General features: G+C 33.0%; 1 protein-coding gene across 1 annotated transcript in view; it reads left to right on the forward strand.

The window, feature by feature from the left end:
- Positions 1 to 23799, forward strand: part of MYCBP2 (MYC binding protein 2) — a 272226-nt gene that overhangs the window by 76709 nt on the left and 171718 nt on the right. Inside the window, exons 15-20 of the mRNA XM_044913540.1 lie at positions 2902 to 3106; positions 5661 to 5806; positions 6137 to 6238; positions 14346 to 14453; positions 21592 to 21711; positions 22998 to 23079. Coding sequence (XP_044769475.1) covers positions 2902 to 3106; positions 5661 to 5806; positions 6137 to 6238; positions 14346 to 14453; positions 21592 to 21711; positions 22998 to 23079 — 763 coding nt within the window. The remainder of the gene's footprint in view (positions 1 to 2901; positions 3107 to 5660; positions 5807 to 6136; positions 6239 to 14345; positions 14454 to 21591; positions 21712 to 22997; positions 23080 to 23799) is intronic.

The raw sequence follows: 23799 nt of genomic DNA on the forward strand, positions 1-23799 counted from the left end.
CCGGGACTCCAGGATCATGACCTGAGCCGAAGGCAGTCGCTTAACCAACTGAGCCACCCAGGCGCCCCATGCTTGTGGGTTTTTTTGTTTTGGTTTTGGTCACTTCATTCTTGCTCTCAGCTCTTACTTCTGCTGCTGTCATTGCTATCCTATACCCTTCATTCCAATTGCTGGTTTTCTGTTTTAATTTTGTGTGGGCTAGAGAATAGGAAATAGAATTAAGCAATGAACTGTGTTTAAAGTACAAAAGAGGTTTGGGGCCCCTAGGTGGCTCAGCTGGTTAAGCGTCCGACTCTTTGGTTCAGGTCATGATCTCAGGGTCGTGAGATCAAGCCCCATGTCAGGCTCAGTGTGGAGTCTGCTTGAGATTCTCTCTCCCTCTCCCTCTCCTTCTGCCCTTCCCCCTGCTTGCACGCTCTCTCTCTCAAATAAATAAATAAAATCTTTTTAAAAAAAAAAGTACAAAAGAGTTTGAGGATTAATATTTGTATATATTAACAAAAACAAGTTTAGCTCTTTTGGGATCTTTTTGATGGCAGACTCATCTGGATATCAAGAGTTTTTAGTACCTTATTTATATGTGCATGTACTTAAGATACTTTAGTTTTTGAAAGAGCAAGTCTGTTAGAGCACATTGATTTTTAAAAAGAAGGAAGAACAGAAGAAAGAAAAGAAATGGATTACTCCAAAATGGAACTATTTTTTCTTCTTGCTAAACTAGTGAACCATAGTTTTGGATAATGCCTACTAGCAAAAGGAGAGAAGCCGTTTAGTTTTCTGTATATAATATAAATATATATTCAGATTGTTTTATTAAAGTTTTGAACTCAACAGAATTGTTTCCTTATTATTGTAAAACTCTTGTGAAAATTTATCATACATTTATACCTATGTTCTAGATTATTACTGTAAATTTTGTAATAACCAAAATAAAGTTGTTAAAAGATTTTTTACTTAATAAAAAAATCATACCTCCTCTGCTAGTAAGTAATGAATTAGGAAACAGAGAAGAAGTGTAAGACATGTAATGAATACAGATTGTAGAGTCATAAAGAACATAAAAAGATTTTTTAATTTTAAATTTTAGAAAAACAAAGAAAAGTACAGAAAATTAAATTATAATATGAAAAAATTGTGTATCACATGCCTTATTTTTCAGTAAAAATAAATTGTGGATAAGGTGCAGGTGTCCTGTATTCTCCTTCCAAGGTTTATTATTTATACTCCCTCTCTCTCCAAAACCAACCACAATCATGAGTTTGATTCTCAGTCATATTTCTGTTTTTTTTAATTTGTTCTTACATATTTTATATGTAAAATATGTTACATACTCATATATTATACATAAAAATAAGATACTTTTATAAGTGCTAATCTGTATTTTTCTGCAAATTAGGTTTTTTTTTTTGGTCTCACCATTGTGCTTAAAATATGTCCATGTTGGTACATATAAATCTAAATGATTCATGGTAACTGCTGTGTAAAAAACCGTACCACTAACATACCACCATTTATCCATTCTCATGCTGATAGATGAGTTTATTTCCAATTTTTCACTCTCATCAATAATTTCAAAACCTCCTTTACCCATGTTTCCTGGCAAACACATGTGAGACTTTCTCTAGTATAATTTCTGGTGTTGTAGATTGCAGCTTTGCTAGATTTTTCTTAGAAGAGGTTGTATCTTTGACTTTCCACATCATCCAGGAGGTAGTATCAATACTCAGATTTTTGTCAGTTTGATGGTAATGACATTATAGTTCATTATAATTTTTTATTTGTCATATTGAAGTAAAACATGTGGCCAAATACACATAGCATAAGTGTAGCTCTTCGTCAGTTTTCACAAGCTGAACACATTCCTGTAATTGGCACCTTGATCAAGAAACAGTGTATTACCAGCACCCCAGGAAGCCCCCTTTATGTTCCTCTCCAGTTACTACCTACCTCTCTAGTTAACACCGTAAATTAGTTTTACGTACTTTTGTACTTCATATATATGGAATTATGTCACATGAACTCTTTTATGTCTAGTTTCTTTTCACTCAACTTTATGAGTTTCATTTATATTGTTACAAGTATTTATAGATTATTCATTCTCATTGTATAGTAATCAGTTGTGTGAATATACCACAGTTTGGGAATCTTTTCAAGTATTACGGACATTTGGGTAGTTTCTAGTTTTGGTTATTATAAATAGAGTTGCTATGAACATTTCTAGTGAATGTTGGTGGAAAGTTGTATGCTTTTCTTTTAGGCATATAACTAGGAGTAGAATGGCTGGGTCCCTCATTTTTCTTTTAATTTGCATTCCCTGACTATTAGTAGTATGTTAGACCATCTCTTCAAACTTCTTAGTTTTCTTGCCTTCTTACTGATTTGTAGGAACTTTTGATATATTATGTTGTATGTGTTACACATATCTTTGACTAGCTTATCCTTTACATTTACTTATGATTTCATTTGTGTATGTAATTTCTAAACTTTGGTGACAAGTTTTTCATTATTTTTCTTTTATAAATTTTTGCCAGTTGCTAGTAATGGGAGGATGTTCTAGAGGGGAGGGACTCATGGCTTAGAGCATGGTTGGGAGACATTCTTCGGTCTGTTGAATGACAGTGTTGGCACTGAGGATGGAAATGAAGGACTAAAACCAACAAAAATTAAAAGTATGATTGGCAGAAAGTAATAGCTAAGAGGTGTTCCTGCCTTCCCTCTTTTTGCAGAAAGGAAATGAGAGCATTTATTTGTGGTTCCTATATTAAATTTTATTTTTGTTGCTCTTATATTTTAGCATTACATTGTATATTCACTTTGATTAATATATGTTACATAATTTTACCGGTTTTTTTTGACATAGGAATAATCTACATAAAAGTTATAAATTGATCTGTCAAATAGGGTTTGGAGTTGAAAATATGGCAACAGCAATGGATGAAGACCTGGAAGAAGAACTAGATGAAAAAGATGAGAAGTCCATGATGTGCCCTCCAGGCATGCATAAATGGAAGCTGGAGCAGTGCATGGTGTGTACTGTCTGTGGAGACTGTACGGGTTATGGAGCCAGTTGTGTCAGTAGTGGGCGTCCGGACAGAGTCCCTGGAGGGTAAGAACATGATTAATACTGAAGAAATAAGATACTAGTAGAAAAGGTGCACAACACATTTCTTTTCAAAATTATTCCAGAGTGTATTCCACTTTGTTGTTTCTTGAGGGCATATTGGCATATACGTGTAATTCTAATAATTGTTTTCTGTTATAATAATTTCTAATTTAGTGTCAGTTTTATTTAAGTTGCTTTTCTTTCATTTGATTCATTTAAACCATTATTTAAAAACAAGTCAAGAAACAAACTGAGGGTTCTAGAGGGGAGGGGGGCGGGGGGATGGGTTAGCCTGGTGATGGTGATGGGTATTAAAGAGGGCAGGTACTGAATGGAGCACTGGGTGTTATACACAAACAATGAATCATGGAACACTACATCAAAAACTAATGATGTAATGTATGGTGACTAACATAATAAAATTTAAAAAAAAAAGAAAAAATATGGAAAACAAACAAAAAAACAAGTCGTAGGGGCACCTGGGTGGCTCAGTCAAGCATCTGCCTTCGGCTCAGGTCATGATCCCAAGGTCCTGGGATTGAGCCCCTCATCAGGCTCCCTGCTCAGTGGGGAGTCTGCTTCTCCCTCCTGCTTGTGATCTCTCTTGCTGTCTCTCAAATAAATAAATAAAATCTTTAAAAAAATAAATAAAAACAAGTCATAAATTTCTTAAAGTCTTGGGGCTCTACCTTAATTTGTGTTCTTTTCCTAAGACTGTTTTAATGCCAAATATCTATTCATTTTTGTTGAACATTAATCTTTTCTGGATGGAATTATCAAATATCATATAAAATACTCGATTAAAGACATATAATTTTCTTTTAAATTAAATTTATGTTCACAATTTTAGGTGTTCTAGGAACTATTACTTCTAAAGTTGCATTATACTTGTTTATATTTATCCTCTTTTGCTTTTGTTGGACCTTTTTTTTCCCCCTTGGGGTCCCATGTTATCATTATTTTAAACTTTATATGTGAGTTTGGCAGAATCAGAATGCAAGTTTTCCCCTTGAATGTTGGGGAGAATTTGATACTTGGCCTAACATATGAAAATAAATCATTTATAACAGGCCTTTTCTTTTAGGCTATTGAAATATTGTGATTTTTTAACAATAAGTTTTCTCTGAACTTAAGCAGTTGGTAAGTATATAAATGAATTTCTGAATTATCTGATCCTTTCTAAAATTATTCTTTATGTGCTTTTCCCCAGAGATCTACTATCAGTTTCCAGTAATTATTTATAACTTAAACCTATAGACCTAAATGGACAGTACCTAACCAAATATAGTAACTTCCTTATTAATGAGGCAAAAATGAATAAATGAATAAAATTAATATAAGACTATATGTCAGGACACTCTGCACTATTAAAAATGACTTCAATTATTACAGAATTGTGGCTACATATCTTAGAATAAATTTAGAATGCCACATTATCTTTTAAACAGTGCATATAGACAATGTAGTAGGGCATATTAGTTTATCAGTTTTTACTTCTATAGTTAGTGATCTTCCAAATTGTCAATAATGCTTGCATTTTAAACCCAGGAGTTTCACAGGGCACCTAGCTATGTCTTTCAAAACTGCTGCCAGGTAGATCCTTTCTCTTGTACCACCACAAATCTGGATAACCGCAGGCTCAGTGAAGCTGTCTGAAGGTTTTCAATTCCAATCCAGCAATAACATTAAAGCTGTGACTTCTATCTACATCCACGAAATAGGTGACTAAGAAGTTAGCTGTTCACTGACCCTGTAGGCAACTTCTGGGAGTGTTCTTGTCCTCAGTTGTAATCCAGTGGCATACACTTAGTTCACAACTGATAAGAACAGGACAAAGAAGAGGAAAAGGAACAGGCAGTTGGACCCAGTGGAAGGAGAGAATGAGAGATGATGGCATATAAAGGAGAGAGAGAAAAGGAGACATAACCTATGAAGCTGGCAAGCTGAGCTCACTTACTGATGGCTATGCACACCTTTAAGTTAGCTGGTGGAGAACAGTGTTTGTTTGGTAATTGACTAACCCACTCAGAGCATTTAATAGTAAGCTGCTGGTGCTTTACTAATTGTGATAACTTTTAAAATATTTGTTAATAGGGCGCCTGGGTGGCTCAGATGGTTAAGCGTCTGCCTTCGGCTCAGGTCATGATCCCAGAGTCCTGGGATCGAGTCCCACATCAGGCTCCCTGCTCCTTGGGAGCCTGCTTCTCCCTCTGCCTCTCTCTCTCTCTCTCTGTCTCTCATGAATAAATAAATAAAATCTTTAAAAAAAAATAAATAAAATATTTGTTAATAGTGGTTTTGAGGATGGCAGAATCCATTTGTATTTTCTGTAGAAATATACCAGTTATACCTATGAGGAGCTTAATAAACTCTTGTTCTTAGTTATTCCATCTATTCATACCTATTCGGTGCTTTAAAATTGGCACATGCTGATCTGAAGGGATGATTTCATTGCTAACTCATATAACTTAATTTCAGAAATCCTGAAAAGACATTATAGAAAAGAGTTTTAGGGAAAGAGTAGAAGCATTTCAGTTAATTATTTTTATTTTTTAAGGATCTGTGGTTGTGGTTCCGGAGAATCTGGCTGTGCCGTGTGTGGGTGTTGCAAGGCTTGTGCAAGAGAGTTGGATGGTCAGGAGGCAAGACAAAGAGGAATTCTTGATGCAGTGAAGGAGATGATACCTTTAGATCTTCTGTTAGGTAATGTGATGGATTGTACTACACATCTTGTCCTCAGCTCGGTAATTTATATTAGTATGTGCTAAAAAAATTAATAGTTAACTATGCAGTACTGCGTACATGGTAGCTGATAGTGTGTCACTAATTAAAGGGTAAGGCTCTTTTTCTCTTTTTTGCTAAGATTCTTCGAGTAAAAATAATTTGTGTTTTCATCAGTGTTTTGTTAGCTTTTACTTTCTTGAATTTCATATAGTTCTTTCATATCTATTATTGTATCTATCTATATATGTTTTTTTTGTGTGTTTCTTTGTGGTTTTTTTTTTTTTTTTTTTTTTTTGGTCAATCATCTAGCTGTCCCAGTACCTGGGGTTAACATTGAAGAACACCTTCAGTTACGACAAGAAGAAAAACGACAACGTGTAATCAGGAGACACAGATTAGAGGAAGGAAGAGGTAAGATGTAGCTGCAGAGAAAAAGTATATGAAAATCCATTTTCTTATCCTATACTGAGACCACTGAAAGTTTACAGAATAGGCTGACTTGGTAAGACATTGCAATTAAAATTAGTAACATTATAGTAACATATGAAAATCATGTGAAAATATTCAGAGTATTTACATTTGTGCTATTAGACTTAATTTAGTAGAGTAGGGTGTTTATATAGTAAGTGAGGCATATTAAGAATTATGCCATCTGCCAGCATCAAAAGCTATTAGCAATGGCAACTTAAAAAAATATATATATATGAATTCTAAGAACTGGTCTTTCTCCCAGAATTTGGACTCGTGGTTGTTATTTAACCATAAACAACAAATTAGTTTAATATAGTATTTTAATTTCTGTTTTCTTAGTCATCTATGATCATTTCCATTTGAGCACGGTCCCAGCATTCTTCTTTCAATCCAGTGCATAATTATGTTTTTATATGTCTTCTTTTTTTTTCCCCCCCCCAAAAAAGCTTATTCTGGTTATGTACAAGAAGGGTAAGTTGGAGAGTTTTGCAGGTTTTAATTGCAAAGATAGGTGTATTGTTTCTCTTTTCCTCATTGTTTATGACCGTTTCTCAGCCTGAAAATACATTTCACTGTGGTTATAAGCAGATAGTAAAATATAGATATTTTAATATACATCCAGTAGCAGAGATAAATATAAATATTACTAAAGCTGTTGTTGCCCAGTAGAATCTTTTCTTTGTAGGATTAAGACAGATGGTTAAAGAGATCTGTGATTTTATTCCTCTGCCAGGCAAAACCTTGATTGGAAATATTTACTGATAGTGCATATTTTAAATGCTTGTTAGAAATGACATGAGACTTGATAAATGAAATAAAATCTATTATCCATTTAACCACCATTACAAATTTTTTCTAGGTACTTTTTTTTAATGTAAAATGGAATAAGTCATAAAATATATAGCATGTTTGGTAAATTCTATTTTTATTAAACTTAAGTTGTAAAACATATGCTTGGAACTTGAAGATTGTTCTTTATAGGATCTGATAAACAATCTGATTAATTGATATAGGAATATTTGCTGTTAGCTGGCTATGTTTACATAAAATCATTACATTTAAAAGTGGTTTATTTTAATGAGAATGTAGATACTGTCATTGTTTACATTATATAAATATGGGGAAAATTGCATATTAAATGTTTTATAGAAAATAGGGTAAAATTTAAGTTCTAGGTCTTTATGACAAATGGTAATTGAGTGGCAGTTTCTTTTAATATGATTTGTTTAAGGATAATTATCAGTGCATCTTTTTACTACCTGTTTTTTCTCTTTTGGGAAATATTGGGTTGAATCATATGAATTGACCTACAAAAAACAGCAATTTCTTATGTTTCAAGCAAAGTATAGCAAATCCTTATGATGACATGTAATTGCTTGCTCTGCGTGTTTTGTTAGTTTTTTTCTCCCTCTGTAAAAAAGCTTTTCTTCTCTAGCTGTAGTATGTTTCTGCATATCAAAAGTAAAAGAACATTGATTATGCATTAGTTCAACAAAATTTTGTGATTGCAGAATATTCTTTTGCCATTTATTTTAAAATGTGTCATAGACCTTAAAAATATAAACTCTAGCCTTTCAAAGGTTTAAAAAACTCCATTATTTAAATATTTACAGAGATTTTATTACTGTATCTGATTTTATAAACACAGACTTATGTTCTAGGCAGTTGGTGTATATTTTCTGACAAGTCCGTTTCATCCTCTGTCCTCAATATATAGAAAGATTATTGGTGCACAGAAATTTTGTCTTTATTTTTTGGTTGAGCTCTTTCTTACACATTTTTTTCATTTTTGTTTAAACACAGTATATAGTAAAATATGTAGTAAATATCTTTTCTTGATGAGTTAGGATCTTCATTATGGACCTTAATTATGGCATTCGTTACCTTATGTGATACTGAAATTTGTGCATATTAGAACCATGTCCTTGCTTTGCACAATCGCCATCATTACTATGGAATTGTGCAGTGAGGACATGTTACAATATGCATGTGTTTCATTTAACACAGTACAATGCAAAGAGAAGCCTGTTTGTACATTTTGTTTTGTAAAAATACTTCTAAATAAGAACTTTAACTGTGTACCCATTTTTAAAAGTCAGACTGCAGATTCTTATTCAATGACTTTAGGAAATTCTTATACCATATTAAATAATTGAAAACCAGTATGGTGATATGACACTTTTATGATAGTATCTTTATATTCTTTCCCAGTACTCCATTGCTAGCAATTTTATAAGAAAACAAAAAATATACACAGAGATATATCCACACTTGCATAGGGAAAAAACTAGAAAGGTAAATACCAAAATGTTAATAGTGATTTTTCCTGAAAAGTGAGTTTATAGGTGATTTTTATTTTGTTCTTTATAATGTTTTTAAATAATCTCCAATATGTGTATTACTTTATAAACAAAATAAGAGTTATGTTTTTAAAACTTAAGTCATTGTTTCTTGAAAAAATAAAGACTAGTTCTAAGGCATTTGTACTTTACCTTTGCTTTTTAAAAAATATTTTTATGTTAATTGGATGGAGGAATGCCTTTTAAGTACTGCGCTTTTCATTATGGTAGGACAGTGGTTCAAAGTGGTCTCAAAGGGACCAGCATCATGAGCACTTGTTACAGTTGCCTGTTCTCAGGCCCTACCTCAGACCCTCTGAATCAGAAATTCAGGGAGCAGAGCCCAGCAAACTGTGTTTGAACAAGCCTACCAGGTAACTCTGGTGGTGCTAAAGTGTGAGAACGGCTGCTCCCGGGCAGGGATGTTCAGAGTTGCTTCCATGCACCTTTTACAGCAGAATACCTGGGCCTGCGTCCGAATTTCTGCCTTCTGCTAAAGAGCTAGGGAGAATTGTTTGTCTTGTTTTGTCTTAATGAGGAAGACAAAACAAAATAAAATAAATTTTTAGTATTCCAACTGCCACACATACCTGTATTTTTTTTCTTAGCCTCTTCTTGGTACTTCTTAGTTATTAACAGTTTAGTGATAAGTTAGTAATTACACTCATTAATAATTGGCTTTTACCTCTGTTGAAATTTCAGAACTTCAGGATTAGATTGTATCAAATTATTTTACTTGATTTATCTGTCTCATCCTATTTATCAAGTTTGTGTTGTTTCAAAGTTGATCAGAATTTTAGGACCTAGTCCTTGTATTAAAGCTTTGCTCAGCCTCAGGCCTATTGATGTAATTTAGCTGCAGCTGTTTATGACACAGACTTATATAATGGAATGTGCTGTTGAAACCTGAAAGAACAGTGTTATTACCGCATTTTTATTAATTTGGCACTTGTCTTTAAATTTTTTATATTATTCTTTTAGGTAATGTTTTTCTTAAATGTATATTCTTAGGTACCAGTGTATTCATTTACATATTTTATTTCAGTGACATTTGTGATAAATTTTAGCTTTTTAGGTAATACAGGGTTGGTTGATGTTTAAATTCTCTGAGTCTTCTGTTAACTTTGTAGGTGAAATGCTTGTTCAGTGGAATTTTTAAGTAGAACTCTCTTAACTCCTCAGAACTACCGGGTGATTGTGTCAATGATCTTATCTTTGTATTCCCTTTCAGTGCTCTCTTGTAAGGAGAACTAAGCTCAAATAATGTTGGCTACTTTTCTTTCTTTTCCCCTAAATGTCATCAAACTTTCATAATTGGGAGCTGTAGATGGCCGTGAGCTTATGTCCTGGCTTGCCTGGGAAGTCGCATTTTATGTTGACTGTCCAGGCCCTTTTCCTCTCAGTAGTTTCACTCGGATCATAGGTTCTGTGGTTGGCGAAGCTATGTGGCATGGCGGTCAGAGCATAGCTTCCGAAGTTAGGCTTTGGTTCAGACCCTGGCTTCTTAACTTTTACTGGGGATGTATGATCCTGGAATTTAACCACTCTGAACCTCCCTTTCTGAACCTTTAAAATGAGGATTACATGCAATGTAATGAGATAACCACTGGTAGAATTTTGGTGTACTTTCTTCCAATTTTTTTCTATGTATACTTTTTTTGTTGAGTTATCTTATCTCATTTCATACTGTGATATATATTGGTGTCCTGTTTTTTTTCCCCTTGATATCAGAAAAAAATTTTTGTGCTTTATTGCAGTGCCGTTTTAAAGTAATATGGGGATTCTCTTTATTTTCTAATCAAGTTTTATACATTTCGAGTTGTATCACTGACAGTTTTGTTTTACATATTTGGTTAATGTGATAGTATATACATTTTTTTTATCTTGCTTAAATTTTTTTCCTAACCTTCCCATTCTTTCTACCAAGCAAATGAGGTTTAATCTAATGGGTATACTTCCATATCTTACTCCATTATAATATATCTACACATATATCTACTATGCTGATATCTACCCATGTGTGAAAGTATAGGCAAGTGTTTATTTACAAAAGTGGCATTGTATTAGAGATACAGTTCTTTGCAGCATCTTTTTCTCATTTTACATCATGAAGACACACTAAATTAGTAAATATTGGTCTACTACATTATATTTAAGAGCTATGTAGTATATTGTAATGTGGCTGTACTGCAGTTTATTCAGCTATTATTTTGTTGATGGACATTTAGGTTATTTTCAAGATTTTGTGGGTTTTTCTACAATAAATATTTTTAAACTTATAGCCATATTGGAGTTTTTGTTTATATAGTAGAGCTTCGGAGAAATAGAATATCTGGACCAGAGAGTGTTTATGTTTTAAATTTTAACAGATTTCAAATTGTTTTTGAAATGTTACAGGAGTTTATCTTCTCCAGACTAATATCTGAGAGTGATGTTTTCTTCTAGCATCATATGTATTGTTCTTCTTAATTTTTATAAAACATGATGAAGTGTTATCTCATTGCTGATTTAAATAGCACAAAAGCATTTTCTGTGTAAAAAACCCACATAAAGATTTCTTGGGGCGCTTGGGTGGCTCAGTCAGTTAAGCATCTGACTCTTGATTTCGGACCAGGTCATGATCTCAGGGTTGTGGGATTGAGCCCTGCATCAGGTTAGCACTCATTGGGAAGTCTGTTTGAGAGTCTCTTTCCCTGTCCCTCTCTCTCTGCCCCTCCCCCTGCTCATGTGCCCATGCTCTCTCTCTCTCCCTCAAATAAATAAATAGATCTAAAAAAAAATCTACAGCCTCATCTCTTTTTACTCTTTTTCCTGTTCCCTGTGCCTGTTTTTTTTCCCCATATTTGTGAACCTTTGTAGTACTACCAACTCTTTAAGTCTTAGCTTATGTGGTGTTTTCTCTTCTTGTACCCCAAAACTCCCTACATTCCCACTCTTAAGGTTTGCTGGCTGCCCCTTCAGTGTGCTTAATTTTCTTATAGCACACAGTCAAATTTCTTGTTGAGTTGTGTGTAAACTCTCCCTCCCTCCCCTCCCCACATTAGACTGAGCTTCTGAAAGCAGAGATGGTGTCTTGTTTTTCCAAGAGTTCCCAGGACCAAGTGTAGTGCCTGAAATTGGTCAGTACTTAATATGTCTTTGTTGACTAATTGAAAACATTTCATGGATGTCTCAACACCTCTACAATGAAGTTTCATGGTAGAAAAAGATTGTAGGGCGCCTGGGTGGCTCAGTTGGTTAAGCAACTGACTTCGGCTCAGGTCATGATCCTGGAGTCCCGGGATCGAGTCCCGCATCGGGCTCCCTGCTCGGCAGGGAGTCTGCTTCTCCCTCTGACCTTCCTCCCTCTCATGCTCTCTGTCTCTCATTCTCTCTCTCTCAAATAAATAAATAAAATCTTTAAAAAAAAAAAAAAAGAAAAAGATTGTAATTACCTGTTTTTCATATGTAGCTCCAGACTCATTTCCTGTCACTTTCTGCTTCATAACCCTGCACTCCATCCATTTCGGCTATTATGTGTGTTTTTAATGACTATACAATATTGTTTAATCTCTGCTTGCTTTTATAAATCCTGTTTCTTTTGCCTGGAATGCCCTCTCTTTCCTTCTTTCTCTCGGCAAACTTTTTCTCATTCTTTCACCCAAGTAGATAGATCACTTTTCATCCTTCAGGGTGTGTACAGATTTCCTTTACAACATTTATCACAACATATTGCAACTCTTAGTTGTTTTATTTCTATCTTCCCTATTGGACTAAATTCTAATGAGATCTGTGTCTTTGTCATAATATACATGTACCTGGTGTCTGTTACATTAAAGATAAAAAATGGCAAATAAGTGAATGACTGAACTATGTTTATAAGAAAAATTGTTGTAGTCCATGGGACATTACTATTTTAGAACCTGATAGCCTGATATAAGTGGTGATTTAAATTGAGCTCAGATGGTATACTTTCTAGGCATGATTGCCTGTGGGCCTTCTAAATTTTTATATCAAGAGACCCTAAAAAGATTGAATTTAGTGAGAAGCTAAATAACTATGAATATTATGGGTGTAATATTTTTATAGGAAGAAATAATATCCCAAGCAGACCACAGAAATCAGAAAAGGGTACTGTAACTTAATATTACTGTTATTTTGATATTTATAGCTCTTTGGGGTAGTTGGAAGGTGTCTCATGCTTTTTAGAGTGGTTTATATTAATTGAAAAAAAATACGTGTTGAAGAAATAAGACATTTTGTTCATATTTATCTAATCTTAGCTTGAAAATAATTGCTACTGCATTACTAGGAAATAATATTTAATTTTTCTGTTAACTTTAAAATAGCATATTTCTATCTGTAGTAATCATAGAATATGTTATTCTTGGTTTTTCATAGAATTGGTGATGCCTGCATTTTTTATTTATATCTCAAGACATAATTAAAATATGTTTTTCCTACCCATTTTTTAATATTTAATGAAGGGTACTTTGGTGTTGAATTTGCATTTGTCAAATTTTATTATAGGGCAGTAGTTTTATTTTGTTCTGTTGTTAGAAAAATTAATTATAGCTGAAGAGATATAGAGAATCATGAAAAAACTGGCTTTAATTAAAAACATTCAGTGCTTATGTACTGTCAATTCCCTTTTCAAATTTGGTAACTTCTTAATGTCAGATTTAGAGTGTTTTGAAATTTGCAGGCATTTTTGATGTTGCTCAAACTCAAGGAAAGGATAGTTCAATTCTATAAGAAAAGAACTGAAATTTTAAGATATAACTTAAAGTTTTCCCTTTTTAAGCTAAATGATAGTAGAGAAAAGCAAATTATAATTTTTATTGAAATTAATTTTGCTATTGATTTTTTTTTGAATATAAGTGGAAATAACTGTAATCTATATGAATGTGCATTTGTATATGTGTGTGTATGTACATAGTGGAGCTTCAGAAAGAAATTATTTTATCAGAGAATTGTTAATGTTCCAAAAATGTTACTAGGGTTAGATTACCCTCTTCAGTATCAATACCTTGTTTCTGATTTTGTATATGTTGTTACAGAAATCACATTTAAACTTAGATTTATTCTTTTTAGAAAATTAAATACAACTTCTATAATCCTCTCCTCGTAGTGATTTTATATATATTCATGTCCATGAATGTGTGTCCATATGTGTATATGTATACATCATATCATAGTAATTTTTGGTTTTGTTTTGTTTTTTGCTGTCTTGTTTTCCTACCTGTATGGCAGAATGTAGTTGAGTCAATAACATTTATCTTGGTTTTGTAGCAAGACTGACGTGGATATTAAATCTTGAAGACCTTGTTAAAATTTAATTATTAATTTAAAAATTATTTTGTTATTTTAATAGGAAATATATTGTTTTCTATTAATGGTTTACTAAGTTTGAATATATATGATATTAAAAATATTTGTAAGATGATTTGTTTTAAGTGAACTTTCTGATTATGTACTTGAGACTGTTAGTAACTATGTGATAATTTTATGAGTTAAAAGAAATTTTACTTTATCACCTATAGTTCAGATATTAAAACTTGTGTGTGGAATGGGGGTGGGGGATTAACGTGGGGGAACTGGGGGAAAAGTATAATGTCTAAAACAGTAAAGAATAAATTTCCATGCTTTTTAGTTTGAATTATTTTTATTCATTGTAGTGTTTTCATTTTGTGAGCTTTTCTATGCACATACAAAATGTTTCTCCTCAGGCCCCCTTGTATTTGCTGGTCCTATTTTTATGAACCATCGAGAACAGGCTCTAGCCAGACTCAGATCCCATCCAGCTCAGCTAAAGCATAAACGGGACAAGCACAAAGGTATTTGGTCTTCCTTATCAATTAGGTGGGATACCTCCCCAGTTTCTTCCACTCATTTGAATTTTTTCTCTGGGAAAATGCACAAACCTAATTCTTCTACTTTGCTTCTATCATTATATAGCCTGAGGAGAAAGAACATGCTGAAAGATGTACTGTTTGTCAGTGACTGTCAGTCTCATTCCTTTTTATTTGTTAACTTAAAGAAGACATTTTGCAGTGTATCTTTTTCTTTTCCATTTCTTTTCAAATTTCATAACGTTGAGGGAAAGTAGAAAATAATTACTACTTTCTGTTCTTTATCCTTTATTATTTGCTCTTAGATGTCTGCTATTTGACATTTTATAGTCCTTTTTTAAAAAAATGCTTTAGAATTAACAAAATTACTAAATTCAGTGTATAAAGTGATAATGAGTTGATTGCTATTACACTTTTCCATTGTTTTAATATTAAAGTTTATATACACAACACACACAAATTACTTGGTATTTGAGGGTTAAATGCTGATAGGTGTAAGCAAAGAATGAGTTATATAAACCTATTCTAGTCCTCGAAAACTATCAGAGGTCTAGACAAGTCTGTGAATTGACTAAGAATCTATTTCTGAATAATTCTTTGAGATCTCACAGCTCTGGGTTAATTAGAAATATTCCTAAAGCAAGTTTATTTTCTTTTAAACTACAGCTATGGGTAAACTAATATCAGGAAAGAATTTAATGCAGAGAATTTATAAATTTATATATAAATTCTGCCTTGAATCCTGACATGTGAACCAGGGGCTCTTTGACAAGTATAACTTTCAGTTGCTGCTTTCTTAAATGCTCAGGATATACCCCACAAAATAGAATACAGTTTTAAACACATACATTCCATATGGACAAATTAACCTGTTTTGTGTCTTATTTTTCTTTTGCTGCAAAACTGTTAGACTAATTTTATTTTTAAACTTTCATATGCAATATATTATAATTTACTTTATTTACATTTGCCTCTATCAATTTATCAGTTTGCCACTCAAAGCAAAACCACAAAACAAAACAAACAAAACCCCTGTTATTAGTCAAAGCACTGGTGGGGCACTATTTAAGATATATTCTACAGAAATAAAAATAGAGAATATTTTAAATCTAATGTGATTAGCCATAGGAAAAATTTGTGATTGCTTTATTTACTGAGTGCCCTAATAATGCTATAAATATTTAAATCTAAGGAACGATATTTGGGGTATACTATATGTAAATTATTTTATTGCCAGAATCTCTGATCTCATATTTTATACTATGCCACTATTAGGATGGATTTTCTCAGTGTCTTTTTTTACCCCCATTTAATGGAAAGTGGAATTTTTCCAGTACTTTACCTGAGGTTAAATGTTCACATTTCATGAAGCAGTTTAAAACTTTTTCAGCTCCATGTTACTATCTGATGGCCAAACATCCTAATTTTTTGCAGAATTTGAAAATGAAATGCTAAATGAAGACTAGGGTTACAAATTTAAAACAGACTTTTCACAGTGTCTTCATTGAGTAGCTGCAAAAGTTAATCAACAGTAACTAGCCTTACTGCCATCTTATCTACCACAGGTTTATCTTATAACAAGACTGCGTTTTTGTAGCAACCTCTTTAGAAGGACTTACTTGTGGTATTACAGTATACAGCCAGTTGTGTGTGTGTGTATGTGTTTTTATCAGGTTTTATAGAGTGAAACACTTTCATCTCTTTACCACCAAAATGAATTTAAAGTGTAAGTAAATAATATTTTATCAAATGGTGCTCTATTTTATATAGAGTATTAACTTACCACTCACTAATTCCTGTACACCCACAAATTCTCTCTCCCTATTCCCTTTGCATTCACTGTCTCTGTCATTTAATCATCTCGCCTTGCACTGTTTTTACTCTTGCTACATATAATCACGGTCTTTTAATAAATTTTTCCTACATATGTTTCTCTCTTTTTTTCTTACCCTGGTTGTCTTCCACTGAGAAATTTACTATATTAATTGCTGTGTTCTGTCTTACATTTAATTACACTGTAGGTACAAATTGTAGGACGGTAATAGTTAAAATTGTCTCGACTATAACTTTTTTGTGGGGGTGTGTGGAGGGTAAGAACTGTGGGTTTATTGTTCACAGGAGTGGGTTCTAAGATGGAAAGTTGGAGAGCTTCTGGCTGATTGGAGAAAATTCAGAGAAAGTCATAGAATCCATCCTGTTACAGGCAAAATCTGACTAGAGGCAACCTAGACTATATAAGTCTCAGTTAATAAGTATAACATATAATCCATAAAACATATAGTAAGTTATTTTAGAAATGTAACCACAGACTGTATTTCAAACAGATAAGTGCATTAACATTTGTTTCAGCTATTCAGTGCCTTACATAGAAAAGGATTTTGATGTAGTACTCCTGGTTAGGAACATCTGAATTGCTCTGGAGACAGTCCTGAAATCTGGCTTGGAGTGACTAATGTGAAAGCCCGAAGGCTCACTGATAAACATCTGTGTGTATTTTACACCTATTTTCTGTTTAGAAATGGGTGTGGTGTAATGGAAATATTAGAGCCTTTGGAATTAGGCCTCAGTTTTAGTCCCAAATTTGTCATTTTTTAGAACTATGTGGCTGTTCATAAATTTCATAATCTCTTAGGCTTCAGTTTTCCTTTTTTAAAAAATAAGAATGATAATTCCTAACTGATTATGTTGATATGAAGATTAAATTAAGATATATATGTATGTGTGTATACATATATATTCTTTGAATTCTTTGCTTTCTCTTTTATTTTTTTATTTTTTATTTTTTTAAAGATTTTATTTATTTGACAGAGAGAGACACAGCGAGAGAGGGAACACAAGCAGGAGGAGTGGGAGAGGGAGAAGCAGGCTTCCCGCGGAGTAGGGAGCCTGATGCGGGGCCCGATCCCAGGAACCCCGGGATCATGACCTGAGCCAAAGGCAGACGCTTAATGACTGAGCCACCCAGGCGCCCCCGCTTTCTCTTTTAGAATTATCCAAAAGGCACAAAATTTGAGATTTGTTAAATATGTAATTAGTTTATTTTTACAAAAGGTTTAAGATGTCAGCCATTTGGTGTTTGTAAAATACATGAGCCTTGTTTTTTTTTTTAAATTATGTTATGTTAATCACCATACATCATTAGTTTTTGATGTAGTGTTCCATGATTCATTGTTTGTGTATAACACCCAGTGCTCCATGCAGAAACGTGCCCTCTTTAATACCCATCACCAGGCTAACCCATCCCCCCAACCCCCTCCCCTCTAGAACCCTCAGTTTGTTTCTCAGAGTCCATAGTCTCTCACAGTTCGTCTCCCCCTCCGATTTCCCCCCCTTCTTTTTTCCCTCCCCCCTTCTCTTTTTTTTTTTTTTTTTTTTAACATATAATGTATTATTTGTTTCAGAGGTACAGGTCTGTGATCCAACAGTTTTACTAAATTCATAGCGCTCACCATAGCACATACCCTCCCCAATGTCTATCACCCAGCCACCCCATCCCTCCCAACCCCACCACTCCAGCAACCCTCAGTTTGTTTCCTGAGATTAAGAATTCCTCATATCAGTGAGGTCAGATGATACATGTCTTTCTCTGATTGACTTATTTTGCTCAGCATAATACCCTCCAGTTCCATCCACATCGTTGATCCTTGTTTTTGATCAAACTTCAAAACTGCCCTACTACTTATTACTAGGGCTGGTTACTTAACCCTTCTAAGCCTTGGTTTTCCCAGCTGCAAAGCAGAGTAACAATACTGGTATCATGAGATTATTGTATTAATATTTAAAAAGCAACAATAGTGAATATTGATTGAGCACTTTTTATATATTATTTCACTTAATACTCAGGACCTTGTGAAGTAATGTCCATTATTGCTATTTTATAGATGGGAAAGCAAAGGCTTAAAGAAGGTCCAGTGTCCAGTTGTCATACAGCTAGCAAATAGGAGAGCCAGAATTCCAGTTCAAGTCTCTTAGTCTTCAATGCCCCAAAACACTTCTCCACTGTACTATTTAAATTTTCACAGTGTTTAGCATAAAGTAAGTGCATAGCTAATTGTATTTGATAAGTGCTTTGCTGTTTTCTTTTAGTCATTTTGCTCAACATACTCACTGTGTTCTGTGATACGTTTTGTGATATGCATGACTATAAGATTACCCAAGAAAGTGTAGATTTAAGTAAAGATCAAAATTAAAAGTTAGAGTCCTTTAGATATTGAATCTTCTTTTCTCTATGTGTGTACACAAATATGCATAAATAGTGTAGCATATATATATACAATATTTTAGGTATCTGTCAAAGCTATTATAGTTTCATTATCACATATGTATGAACATACTCATATTAGGGGAAAATGCAGATATGCTTATACCTAAATGGCCAAATATAAGAATATTCAGACCTAATTATTTTCCCTGCAAATCTGACATTAACTTTGTTGCTGCTCATTATCACTTTACTGAATAACAAGCTTGAGCAGAATTAATCTTGCTGAATTTCACTTGCTGATTCTTGAATTGACACTGAATTTTTGGCTATGAATCAGGTACCTTTTTTTTTCTTTGATAACCTGTAAATTTCTAAACTGTTAGAAGTATACTTGATCTTTTAAACTGACATCAAATACCAGATACAGATATATATTTTTTAAAATTCTTCCACTACTGCTGATAATGATCAAGAACTTCATCCCTGTTTTTTTTTTTTCTTTTACTTGTTATGTTTTCACTATCTATAATAATTGAGAGAGTATTTTATATAGTTAGATACAGGTTTGTTTAGATGAACTTGAACAAAATGTTTCCAGTATTATTTTTACCTTTAAATAATAACTAATACTCTTTTAATCACTATGATTTTAATTAGTAAATTACTAGGCTTTTTTTTTTTTTTCTCCTTCCCTGATGCTATACCTCTATTGTGGGATTTGTATCTATATTAATCTCTGACTCATGGGAGAGGGCAAAATGCTAAACTCAAAGGTCGAAACTTCTAATTAAGCATCAATACATTTATATAAAGTGGAATGATACTTGTAATATTGAATTTTGCTAAGTCTGACAAAATCATGTGAACACAGTTTGTTTTCTCTGTTAGATTAGATTTGGTTTTAATAATTAGATATTTTTACCAATTGAGATAAAGCTGTAAAATTTCTATACATCTGTCATCTTTAGTTTTTAAACAATACTTATTCCTTTTTGTATAGGCCCTCATTTATATTAACCATTCCACTGTCTTTCCAAGACAAGGAGTCTCTGAACTAATATTGTATTTCATTTTGGATGGAGTTAAACAAAGTGTTGTTATTTTTTTTCTTTTTTTGGCCATTCATTCTTGCAGATTTAATTTGGCAAACCCACATTAGATAATTTAGCAAAAGAGGAATCCTATTCTTTATCCTATTATAGTAAAACCTCTCACTAATTCAGAATTTATTATACTTCAGATGCAGTATTTGTGATCTTTTTTGAGTAAAAAAATCAAAGTAATTTCTTCCTCTGAATTTTCAGGGTCATACTTATAAGGGGAAACCTGTCTAAAACACTAGCTTTTCAAACCAAGGGCTCAAGAAATGAAGGATTCCTTCAACGTGCCTTCAGCCTCTGGGTCCAGCAATTAATTCTTGTATGTTAAAGGACTTTTATGTTTATGGTACATTTTTATGTAATATAGGCCTATTTTGAATTATAATGTAGGTAACCACATTTTATTTATTGTAGCATTTAATCTATACTCTGTACTGCTTGTGAAGGTATTAGAACTGAATTTTTACCTAAATGTTTTATGATTAAGACTTTCTCAGTAAGTCATATGGGCCAACCCATTCTATGTTATTCCGAATTAGTGAGGTTTTACTGTCCTAGTGTTATAAAGAGTTTAAAGAATTTTGAAATAATAGAAAGTTAGTTATAAAAAGGGAACTCATAATTTAGGCCAATCTTGTCTTACCTGGATTATTACTAAAGGTTAGAAATACTATATAAAAAAAGAAAGGGTAACACTGAACATAACAGGATTTGATGTTTTTCTGTCTAGCATTCTAAAACGGGCAATAAAAATTCAGATGTAATTAAAAATGTGTGTAGATCCACATGTGTATCTGCATATTATACACACTTGTTTAGAGTTGCTATACCACGTGAGAGTGGCTTAGACTAGTTGACCTTTTGAAATTCCTTCCAGATTTACATTTATTCCATGTGCAAGGAATTTGAATCTTGATGATACAGAGGTCATATGTTAGTGATGTCTAGTTTTAGATTAGGAAAAATGAGTTGTCTCCCTTATTTACACATTCCAAACTAAAGTTTTATATTCTGGAATGTGGATTTTATTTTATGGTCAGAATGCCAGAATATTCACAGTCAAATGTAAAAAATAGGGGTGGAGGAAAATGCTTGAAGCAAGTTCAAGGGAGGAAATTATAAAAAGAAGGGGGGAAGAAAGAAGAACTGAAACAGAAAGGTTTGGTTGAGAGTAGTGTTTGGGGGCCAGAAGAAGACCACAAAGTAGAATGGCTGAGGGGCAGGGTGGGACAGGAAAGATGAATGAGAGCCAGCCATTGGATTACAATATATTGGATAAAGCTCTTTGGTCTTTATACATTTTTTAAAGTTCAGTTGAGTGTAACAATACTGATGGACAGGGTAGCCTTTCTGAGATGTATATGGGAAATCTAAGTCATTTGCAAGTCAACTAGGAATTTTTTTTTATGTGGCTGGTACTAACACTATCACTGAGTTTAAAATAATTGTTAAATGACTTTGCATGCAGTTATTTTTATGCAAACTAAATTTTCCCATGTAAACTAATTAGGATTTTGTTATTTGTATAATTTAATGACCCATTTACATTACATAACTGACTAGCTTAATAGTTTTTATCCATAACCAAATCTTTTCTCTGTTTTTATTGATTTAGTGATATTTGCAAACAGAAATATATAGTATATCTTTCCAAAATTGCTTCTTTGCAGGTAGATTCTTGATCTATCACTTCTAACAGCTGCAGATTCTTCTTGCTTATTTCTCTTAACATTTTTCTCTTGTTCTTCCATAGTAAACTGATTTAAAGTTTTATTTTGAAGATGAATAATGGCTTAATCACAAATTATGACACTTACAGATGGAAGTGGAGAACGAGGAGAAAAAGATGCCAGCAAAATCACAACATATCCTCCAGGCTCTGTGCGATTTGACTGTGAGCTCCGGGCAGTACAAGTCAGCTGTGGATTTCACCATTCAGGTAGCAGCTGGAACTTTAGGGTATAACTGCATTTTTACAATTGTGCTAAATATTTGTTTAGTTTTGACAAATGTAGCCTATTTAGTATGTGTTAAAAGCTGTAGTATGGCAATTTCTCTCCAATCTATAAAAGCTTTGTATTTGTTACAGAATCTCTTTTTAAAAACTGTGGCATGATAGAATAGGTATTTGTCTAGAAATCTGGTTTTTAATCTGTCTTCTGATAGACTTATTTTATAATTCAATTAATGAAACTCCTGAAGATGAAATAATCCCTAAAATCCCTTTGCACTCTAGGATTCTGCGATTTTTATCACCTGGTCCCATATTTTGCTACTGTTCAATGAAAAATGTGTATCAACAAATTTTTTTTCTTAAAATGTAGAAAATAATTAAATTCTTAGTAAATTATTGACATTTGACCTATATAGCATAGGTTGTACTATTCAACTGTTATAAAAATAAAAAATGTTAAATTCTTTCTTTGGTACTAAATGTATTTCCTTATTTGATAAGGCATTGACAGATACTAAGGTTCTAACATTTCACTGAAGTTGTGCATAAATTGTACAGAGCTCAAACCCGTGTGCTACCTATATAATTATCCTAGATATGAGAGAACGTTATTTTCTATGGAATTTTCTACTCATTATTGATAGGGTTTTACAGTTGGCCCAAACCGGTATCTTATTAAATATTAATATTATTAAGGGGTATTTATAAGAATTTTAATGTATTATGAACTAAAATTATATTATCTTACTAAATATAAATTGCCTGTGATTCAGTTACCCTTTTTTTTTTTTTCAAGTTTTTATTTTAATCATCTGGTGCTCATATGACTGGTGCACTCCTTAATCCCCATCAACTATTTCACCCATCCTCCCACCCGTCTCCCCTCTGATAACCATCAGTTGGTTCTCTATAGTTAAGATTCTGTTTCTTGGTTTGTCTCTCTCAATCTCTTTTTTTTCCCCTTTGCTCATTTGTTTTGTTTCTTAAATTCTACAAATGAGTGAAATCATATAGTATTTGTCTTTCTCTGACTTTCTTTTACTCTCTAAGTCCATCCATGTTGTTGCAAATGGCAAGATTTCATTGTTTTTTATGGCTGAATAATATTACATTGTATATACGTATGCTACATATTCTTTATCCATTGATGTCAATTACCCATTTAATGGCTCTGTAAATTTTAAATAGTGAATATTATACTGCTTTCAGAATTTTTATGATAGAAATATAAGATGCATATAATTAAAAAAAGCTGTGTATTTTGGTTTCAGTGGTTTTAATGGAAAATGGAGATGTCTATACATTTGGATATGGGCAGCATGGGCAACTAGGACATGGAGATGTCAATTCCAGGTACTCTGACTTGAAGATACTGTTTTGTTTTGTTTTCTTTTTTCTTTCTAAGTATATATTTCTACACTTGAAATTGTATTTATACCACTGTTTTGTAAAGTGTAGCCCATAAATTATTGGTGGATCTTGATTTTGTGGTTGAGTGCTTTTGTGAGGATAGATTATTTTGTGGTTTCAGAAGAAAAGTTGATTTACGTTTTATAAATTTAAAATATAAGATTAACTATGATTATCACAAAATCCTACCATATTCTTAATAATTACTATTTTTTTAAAGGCTGTTCATGGCAATAGAAAAGACAGTGAATATCCCCAAATTGCATTTTTAAAAATCAGCAATGGATTCATTCATATTCCTTGATGTTGTCTGTTTTGAAATTTTGATCTAATATTAACATGAAATCATGGAAACATGTGAATAATTTTTAAACAAAACCTGTGGTCTCTCAGAGAAAACTGTTTGACTTATCCAGAATAGTGAAGAACTAATTGTGGTGGAGGCTACCAGACATTGCCTTATACTCATTCTTCCCTACTTCATTTGGGAGTAGAGTTTTAGTTGGTGACATGACCATGCAGCTAAAGACTTCGTTTTCCTCCCTCCATTGCTGCAGAATATGGCCGTGTGAACTAAAATGCTTTGTGCTTTGGAACCATGCTCCTCTCCTTCCTTCCCAGCTTGCTGCCTGGAATCCCCATGTTTGGTGGCAGGAACTGGAC

This window comes from Neomonachus schauinslandi, chromosome 3 (assembly GCF_002201575.2).
Source record: "Neomonachus schauinslandi chromosome 3, ASM220157v2, whole genome shotgun sequence".
Lineage (NCBI taxonomy): Eukaryota > Metazoa > Chordata > Mammalia > Carnivora > Phocidae > Neomonachus > Neomonachus schauinslandi.